Below are 9,546 nucleotides of genomic sequence, written 5' to 3' on the forward strand. Positions count from 1 at the left end.
TTCACACACATCAGTAGAGTTTGGGGGGAGGGGTTGTGTGATCATTAAGTTAAGAAAACTGGGGTTTGCAACGTGGAGTCTAGTTAGCCTTTCTTACGGCAAAATACTGAGCCTGGGTTCAAGCAGATCCTTGTAGTATGCATAAGAAATGCTGGTCAGAACTCGAGGTGTTGGCAGATAGGAGAGGCAGATAGGAGAACTGTTTAAACCTATTCTGAAGAATCTACTAATGTCTGTTTCTTTTCATTCTTAACTAATATTGTCTTAGATGAATAATGAAATGTTTTTAAAAACACCTGCTTCTTCAAGTAAAGACTTCAAAACATTCTCAGCTGTTAGTGGAAAGGAAGCCGTTCCAAGATCACTTTTACCAGAAACATCAAATGCTTCTGTCAAAAGACCTCTGCTTATTTTAAATAGATCGGTATCTTCACCTCATTCCGATTCTGATAACAGGTTAGTGAACCGGTACAAAGTAGATTCCTATTTATTTCCAAAACTAATAACTTGTTAATGAAAATTATGGTGTTGGGTGTAGTCCCATCTTCAGGTGATAGCTGCCAAAATTCATATGTCACTTTTGGGAGTATAGGAAGCAGCAGGTTGGTTAAAGGTACTTAGAAACCTTGTGAAGTACAAAAGTGAATGCAGCAAAAAATACTGTGCATTGGCAAGGAAAATTGCTTAGTGGTTTGTCTGTTGAGGAGGAAAAGACTGTATTGTGTTAACCACGCTCAACAGTATGTTCTCCTTAAGCTCTGTTGGTTAAAGAACGGGTGCGGGGGGGTGTTCCTGCAAATACTGAGTCTGAGTCTGTTTCAAAATAATGTGTGAAGGTAATAATTTAGTGTGTGGATGTCAGCCACTTGTTTTCACAGGAAAGGTATTTACTCTGGCCACACATCTTAAAGTACTATGCAGGGAGACATCTCTTTCTAGTTATTGAGTGGTAGTTTTTAATAGTGCTTACAGAAACACTAAACATAGTTTGAAACAAATGACTTTGCAGTATTTGAGCAATACAATAATCAGTTTAATATTTTGCTTCTCAGTCTGAAACGGAAGACACCTGGTTGCGTGACACCTGTGTCTTTAAAGACACCTCGATTAAATGACAAAACATTCAACAACCATGATGATGATGATGATGATGAAGATGTCATTATTTTAGAGGAGAGCAGTACTCCAAAGCCTTCAGCAGATTCTGATGTTCCTGTAGTAAAAACTGAATGTATTAACTTGGATCAAGAGAAGCAGAAAGAAAACTGTGATGTCGGAGAACCTTGCAGTGCAGCTACTTCAGAATCAAAAAGTGAACAGTTGACCTCAGCGACACAGACAGAGCTCCCAAACTTAGTTGTTAAAAAGGAAGAGGTGGAAGATGACACCGATATTCAAGTTCCCAGGGCAGAGATGGAAACTAAACAGCACAATGTTAAAGATGTTTCTGAGACATCTGTAGATCTTGGAAATGAACTGAAAAATCAGCTGCAATTATTAAACAAAGAAAAAGAAATGTACCAAAACAAATGTGAAGTATTAACCAAACAAGTAGAAACACTGGAACAGAGGATTTTAGAAATGAATAATAAGTACGTAAAAAAAGAAATGTGCCATCAGTCAACTGAGACAATTTCTTCATTTGCAGAAGAAAATGTTCATGAAAGAAGTTTGGCAGAAGTGACCATTCTCTATGAACAGGCCTTAGAAGAAATAGCAAAACTAAAGGAACAATGCAGTACCCTGCAGAACTTAAAAACTGAATGCAGCAAGTGTGCTGATGGTGAAAATAAAAGCGAGGTAGATGAAATTGCTGTGCAACTGGACGATGTTTTCAGGCAACTGGACAAATGCAGCATTGAGAGAGACAGATATAAAAGTGAGGTATGTTTGTTAAAACAGTGATATTCTTCAAATTAACAATTAATTGTTTTTATTTTTTAATGGGTGTTTCATAGCAGTTCTAGTACACAGTGTTGTGTAGTTCAGTCCACTAACTAATCAAGCCACCTAAAAAGGGGAAGAAATACTGAATTAGCCTAGGAGCTTCTGGTTTTTTGCTTCCATAGATAGAAATAAGAGAACTTGAGAGAGACTGCAAGGCTCCGAGTGGCTCTGACTGCAAGACAAGAGAGACTGAGCAGGCTTAGAGGGAGCACACATACAGTGGTTCAGCTGACAGCTGGCTATTTTAAAGCAGTTTGTCATATCTTAAAATCTCACTGAAAAGTTAATTAAAAACAGTCAATTTAAATGATTTAAATCTGTATAAGTTGTCTTTATTTTAATCCACCACAATTTTATTTGATACATAAAATTATTTTTATTTACTTGCCAGACTGAACTACTAGAAGTGGAAAAAAATCAAATTGCCTGTCAATGTGAAGAACTCAAAGCAGAAATCGCACAGTTAAAAGCTTCAATTCCACAAGTGGTAGCACGTGCAAATGATTCTACCACCAGTAATGTAGAAGACTCTGTAAATTTTTCTGATGGAGAAAGGTATCAATTTTGTTCTTTCTAGACTATATTTCAAGCAAGATTCTGGCTGGCTGATTGTATGTGAAACATCTTGATGAAGGTCATGTCTGATAATCATATAATAAAATGTGATGCTTGGAATTCTTTTCTACTGCCTCTTGTGACTCCTAACGGTAACATTTTTTTTATCAAGTGATTTATTTAATTTTTTTTATGATTTAGGTATTTGTGTGAGCAGGGTTGGCCATTGCACAATAGAATGCCATACTGACACTTCTTCAAATACCGAAATGTTACATAATTTCTAGATATGACTTACAGAACAAGGAGAGAGAAAGGAGACAGGAAAGAGGGTGATCATTAGCTTATGCTGTGTAAATGAACTTCACTTTTATATTCTATTTTTCTTTCCTGGATCAATAGTACTCTACTGAAAAGAGTTTGGGTTTGGTTTTGAAACTTACTTTTCCTGTAAGAACTTCTTGCTGCAGACCAATCCTATGGAACGAGGTTGTGTCCAGAGTGTATCTTTGAACTAAACGAGAGTTCAAGCTTACAAATAGAGAGCTTGCAGCTCTTGGTTAATAGAAATAGCAAACACACAAAAGAAGTACACGTACCAGATGGAAGCAGGGATGAGCAGTCCAGCAGGAATATAGGCACACTGCCTGGGCATGTGTGAATTGAAATGAATTGAAAGCCAGAGCTCAGCTGGAGTTAAAACTGGCAAGGCCTGTGAAGGGGAACCAGAAGGGCTTCTGTAAGCACAGTACCAGCAACAGGAGAACTAAGAAAAATGTGGGCCTGCTGCTCAGTGGGGCAGGTGCTTAGTAGCGAAGGACATGAGGTGTGTGAGGCACAAACTACTGAGGTACCCAGTATCTTCTTTGCCTTGGTTTTTACTGGTAAGGTCTGCCCTCTGGCCACCCAGGTTCCTGAGCCAAGTGGTAATCTTAGGGAGTGAAGCATTACCTGTAATAAAAGGTGACTGAATTAAGGGACCATTTAAGCAAATTCGACATACGCAAGTCCGTGGGACCAGATGAGATGCATCAGAGGGAGCTGGCCAATTGATGGAGAGCTGGCCTTGTGATGATATCTCCAAAACGTTGTGGCAGTCAGCGTTCCTGGAAAAAGGCAGTCGTCATGCCCCTGTTTAGGACAGGCAGAACTACAGGCTGGTCAGTGTAGCCTCAGTCCCTGGGAAGACCATGGAGCAAATCTACCTGGAAGCCACCTGCAGCCCTATGATAGTCAAGGTGATGGGGAACAACCAGCATGGATTTACTGAGGGCACATCGTGCCTTTGCAGCCTCATTGCCTTTTACATTGAGACGACCAGCTCTGTGGACCTTCATTTTAGCAAAGCTTTCAACGTGGGCTGCCATAATATCATGAGAGTGAAGTTTGTGAGGTCTGGTTTGGATAGGTAGACTAGGAGGTGGGCCATAAAATTGGCCAGACTGCTGAGCTCATGGATCAATATCGAGGCCAGTAATGGTTAATGCCTTCATTAATGGCCTAGATAATGCAGCAAAATTAACTCAGTAAATTCATGACATCGACTTGGAGGGAACCATTGATACTCTGGAGGGTAGGGCTGCTGTTGAGGGACCTTGACAAATTGGAAAAATGGGCTGAAAGAAACCTCCTGGAAATTCAACAAAGGCAACTGCGAAGTTCTGCACCTGTGTTGGAAATACCCCGTGCAGTTGAACAAGCTGGAGACTACTCATAGGAAAGCAGCTTGGAAGAAGATGGCCTGTGATGCTGGTGGACTAGAAGTTGAATGTGAGTCAGCAGTGCGCTCTTGTGGTGGGAGAACCCAGTGCCTACTGGGCTACATTGGCAAGAGTTCAGCCAGCAGTTTGAGGGAAGTGATTCTCCCCTGCTGTTGGGCATTGTGAGACCAAACATGGAGTATTGTGTCCAGTTTTGGGCTCCCTGGTATATGAATGACACTGGCATATTGGAGCAAGTCTACTGAAGGGCCATCAAGATGGGTAGGGGCCTGGAGCATCTGCTACAGGAGGGGAAATAGCCTTACAAAGAGTGGGTTACCTTGAAATCCTATTGCTCTCTTCTGCTGCCTAATGAGAGGGTGTAGAAAAGACGAAGCTGGCCTCCTCTGCTCATGAGCACAGTGATAGGATGAGAGGCAATAGACGCAAGCTGCAACAAGGGAAATTCTGTTGAAATATTAGAGAAAAAAAGTGTTCACAGTGAGGGAAGTCAAACCTTGAAAAAGGGACCCGGGGAGATTGTGGAATCTCCCATCTTTGGAGATTTTCGAAACAGAAGAAGGTCCTAAGCAACCTGATCTGAGTTAGCCCTGCTTTGAATGTGTGTTGGGGGGGCGGGGGGGGCAAGAGGAGGGGAGAATGGACTGGATGATTTCCAGAGATCCCTTTCAATCTAATTTTTTCTGTGGTTAAATCTCCCCTTTATCTGCCAGCATTTCATTTTTTTCATACAGCATCTGACTTGTGCTTCCTAAAAGAATTAGCAAATATATGCAGGACTTACAAGTAACTTCCACCACAAGTCCTATTGGGATATGATGGCACTGTGAAGGCTGGCTGCTGGAGATGATAAAGGAACTGATGGTAGAAGCAAACGCTCAAGAGAAGGGATGGGTGATTTGGAAGCAATTCGATCAGGAAGAGGACAGAGCAAGGGGATCCAGGAAAGAAAGCAAAAAGAGGAGGCATAGCATTTTCCCCGTACTATAACTCTTACCTTATTTCCTCTTTGTATTTTAAAGCCTTTGGACAAACCACTCTTTCTTGACTTCTCTTCTTCTCTCTTCTTTTTCTCTTCCTTTGTTCCCATAGGTTGTAGTAGTTTGTGCTTCTAAATGTATAAAAATACTGGGGTTTAACGTTGTTTTGAGAAATAAAAAGGTGGTGTGGGATAAAGGATTGTGGCAGTGCCTATTTGCTAACTTAAATAAAAGCATTCAGCAATATTTCTGATCTGTTTTGGGAAAGGCAGAGTTTACTTTAGCCCTTGGTATTTGTTTGAAACTAAGGGAATGTACACCTTCAAAATTAAAACTCGAGAGGCTCAGCTTTGAAAAACTGCTAGATTTTGAAATTATCTTGATGCAGCTTTAATTGCGTCATTTTTTTGTTGGTTTATGGAAGTCATGTATGGAGTCTTTCCAGTATAGAGTATTAGCCCAGCTTTGTTAAATAAAGTACTGTGTATTTGAACGTAAAACTTCATCTACATCTAATCATATCTAATTATTTCTCCACAGCCTGAAACTACGCTCTCTTCGAGTCAATGTTGGACAACTTCTGGCTACAATCATGCCTGATCTAGATTTGCAGCAAGTAAATTATGATATTGATGTAGTAGATGAAATTTTAGGACAAGTTGTCGAACAAATGCATGAAATCAGTAGTACTTAATATCTTAAGACTTCAGCAGACTCTTACTTGATCTTCCATTATAACCTTTGTGTAGGTTCAAAATTGTATATACTGCTTCTTCACTTTATATATTTGACATAGTTTGATCAATAAGTGTATATACTCTACGCGTTTAGATGTTCCCACAGATGCAGTGGGTGTTATCTTCGCTTCCTCTTAAAGGAACACTGTCAATATTGACCAACCCTGATGTACTTAATTAAGGACTTTGCTTTTAAAATGTATTTGTAATTAAATTTGCAAATATTTTTATTATTAGGAATCTTAATACTTTTCTACAAAAGCTTTTTCGTTGACTTTTGATCTTATTTAAGCATTAATACTTGCAATTATTTCCTCTTCTAAAATCTAAGTAGTGGAATATATTAAAAATGCAAAAAAGAACCTTCCTTGACTTCCCTCTCAGAACAAACCTTAGTAGTGTTGTTGTATACTACAGTATTGTTTCATTGCTATCAGCAATGTTGTGTGTTGCATTAATGGGATAGAAAAGTAACTAGTAGATGAAAGTTTTGGCCATATGGGTAATATTTGTGTTTTACTACCAAAAGAAGAAAAATTCTTTAAGGGCTTTATCCTGAAAACTGATGATACTTTGACTCCCTTTTGGATTTTTTTGGTGTCACTAAAGAACATTATCTGTACGCAGTTTTGCAGCATAAACAATTCCATGGGATATGGCTAGGATATTTCAGCCTTTTCAGTGATGGAAACCACATGCCTGTTTGTCCTGCCCTTGCTACTTGATTCTTGTTTCCTACATCCGAGGACCTGGCTGTATTTGAGCACAGCCAGAGGGACCTTCAGTTCTACCCTGTAGTTCCCACTTGAGCACAGCAGTGCTGGTTCGCAAGTCCCAGGTATGTACCAGTACACGGCTTCGATGGTCAGATTTCACACACAGCTCTTGCCTGCTTTTTTCCAAGTCAGAGGCAGCTGGTGGAATGGGAAGCATCCTTGTGGACCATTGGAGGAGAACAAGCTGGGGTGGCATATCCAAAGCTAGGGTGGGATGCCTGGGCAACCTCTACTCTGCATCGAATGCTGCCGCTTGAGACCTGAAGGCCTTTTTTCAGGGAAGCCCAGTGCTGAACAGGATTGACACAGAGGTTCTGCGATGTATGCAAATGCTTATATATGTTATCTCAAAAAACAAATTGTTGCAGTATTAAACATACAGTCTGCCTTGGAGTCTTTCAGGCTGAGATGCGAGGGTGATGAGATTCGTCTCTGAAGCTTGCCTTCCTGTCAGAATGTACCGTGCTGAGTACGAATGGGTCAGACTCCTAAATCCTTGATTAACGAGTTGAATGGCAGTACTTTGAAAAGGAGGCACACTTCCTTATCTGTGGTGGTAACAATCACAGAGTGAGCTAAAGCTGAAAATGTTAAAATATAACTTGTTTATGCTATCTAGAAGTTTAGACACCTTTTATTATCGGCAAGATAGAGGAGTCCCTCTTTTTTTCCCCCTTCTGTTTTTTTTCCGTAAATGTTTTACAGTGACTCTTAAGCCACTAGTTCTATGCTCTAATGCTCGTGCAAAAACTTCCTTGAAGAAATGGTACCGAGAGAAACCGATGTTACAATGGTGACAGTATTCTCAGCCAATTGCATGTTTCTCTTTTGAAGTCAGCAGGAATGAGAAGAAGGGTGGCAAAGATAGCAAATCCACCTTTTACTCTGTGGTGGTATTTGTCATCCGAATGGTGATCAAGAAAAATGGTTCCTGCTTTTAAAAAAAATTAAAAAAAAAAATCATGAAATAGCATTCAATACGTTCATTCCTAGGAAGTGTCTTTTTTTATAAAGCCAACATTTTTGGCTTTTGCACTGCTACTGTCCTGACTTAATTAGATTATGTTCCTTTTATTTGTAGTTCAGTCATTTTCTTTCGATGGATGGTATTTCAATTTTAAGATGCTATCTATTCTAGTATGCCAATAAGGGTAATGCAATACTGTTGTACTTTGTAATGGATAAATTTGAATGTTTGATTTTTTTAAGAGGTGGCTGTAATATAACTGTTTGTATGACTTTTAAAAAGTTTATATTTTCCATTTATTGGTGTGTAGTTTTCCATTTCTTAATCATTATTTATTATGTTTCATCAGACTCTGTAGTTGAATTTCTTATAGATAGCTGGCAAAATATAGCATATATCTGTATTAAAAATGGCGCATTTACACTGTACATTTACACTTTGGAGAACAGTGGGCTAATGGAAATGGTTTTTATTTACTTGCTAAAATGTATTTTTTGTAAAAAATAAAAATAACACTATATAAATCTGAGTTTGCAGGATTAAAATTTGTATGTGATCAGATGCGATGTTTCTGTTTATAAATAAATCCTATGCAGAACGGCTCATGTTTCTGGCTTATTTTAAGTATTCGGTCTTATGAGAAAGCTGGCTCAGTCTGGTTTTGAGCAGAAGACTTGGGCGCAGCAAGCGTGCCCTCAGAGCAGGTAGGCATCCTAACTGAGCCCCAAGCCGGCTGGCTGGCTGTGCTGCTTGGGACGGTCGGTTTTGGGCGGGGAATTCTGTCACCCAATTACAAGACTGTTACTGTGACAGGATTTGGGGCAAAACTGTGTTTCAAGGCGTCGTTAGAGGGTGGTTGTCTCCGTGGTGCTAAGGCAGAAGTGATGGGAACGCAAAGGTAAAGAGTAGGGAGGTGGGACCACCTGCCTCTTCGGGTTGACGGTAAGCTCCTGGGTCGGATCGGATCAGCTCTCCTCGTGAAATTTTACCCTTAGGCTAGTTGATCAGTTCCCCAGCATGAGAGGCTCAAGTTCTTTCAGATAGTTTTGTGGCGGAGGCAGGCCGTTCCTCCCTGACCAGTACTTGGTCGTCTGATACAGACGACTGATAAATAAAGAGGCTGGAGCGTGCAAGGCATTGTTGTGGGAAGGGTTGCACCGGTACGGAAACGTTCTGGCTGTGGAAAAAGCAGTGCTGTTACAGTCCAGGGTATGTTTTAACTGAATTTCAAGGAAGTTCCTGGGTTTAATATATGGGTGTACTTCCATGCTTTCTGCTGCGTGAGTGACATTTCAAACCAAGCGCAAGGACTTGCGCTGTCCTGGCTTTCTAAGCCTAGTCATACTTGCATGGAAATCCTCATCGCCCTCTAGGTAGAAGTCCTCTTTCTTTTGAGAAAATAAAAATCTGTATACAGTAAAACTTCATTTGTTCTCTTCTGCTTTCTCACCCGTCGTGTTAGGCAGTGTAATAACTGGTGCGGTCTTCGGAGTACAAGTTTTGGCTCTAACCGCGCGGCCAGTGGTTCTTTCCTCTCTTGGCATTGGGAAGACGACGAGAAGCAGCATAGCCGTAGGTGGTGGGGGAAGAAGGAAAAGCAGATGCCGGTTTCCAAGGATGTAATTTTTTATTCTTATTTCAAAGGGAAAGGTTTGCATTTGAAAGAAAGGGGAATTTCGGAGATCGGTTGGCCCTTTGACCCATTCTAAATGTAAAAACATCTCAAATACAGCAATGCCTTTTTTTTTCTTCTGGGGAGTGGGAGAGCTTTGGGCGTTTTTTGTTGTTTCTGTGGGGTTTTTTAATTGGGAGCAAGCTAGGGCAGGGCAAATACATCCTAGGCAGAAGAAAACGCAGGCAAAA

At 40.4% G+C, this 9,546-nt stretch overlaps 1 protein-coding gene across 1 annotated transcript in view; it reads left to right on the plus strand.

The window, feature by feature from the left end:
- The window catches only part of MORC3 (MORC family CW-type zinc finger 3), a 31,438-nt gene extending 23,152 nt beyond the window's left edge, over nucleotides 1–8,286 (plus strand). Inside the window, exons 14-17 of the mRNA XM_076353788.1 lie at nucleotides 269–456; nucleotides 1,053–1,884; nucleotides 2,339–2,502; nucleotides 5,744–8,286. Of these exons, the coding sequence (XP_076209903.1) occupies nucleotides 269–456; nucleotides 1,053–1,884; nucleotides 2,339–2,502; nucleotides 5,744–5,897 (1,338 nt within the window). The 3' untranslated portion in view covers nucleotides 5,898–8,286. The remainder of the gene's footprint in view (nucleotides 1–268; nucleotides 457–1,052; nucleotides 1,885–2,338; nucleotides 2,503–5,743) is intronic.
- The last annotated feature ends 1,260 nt before the right edge of the window (nucleotides 8,287–9,546 follow it).

The sequence above is a fragment of the Aptenodytes patagonicus genome, chromosome 1 (genome assembly GCF_965638725.1).
Source record: "Aptenodytes patagonicus chromosome 1, bAptPat1.pri.cur, whole genome shotgun sequence".
Lineage (NCBI taxonomy): Eukaryota > Metazoa > Chordata > Aves > Sphenisciformes > Spheniscidae > Aptenodytes > Aptenodytes patagonicus.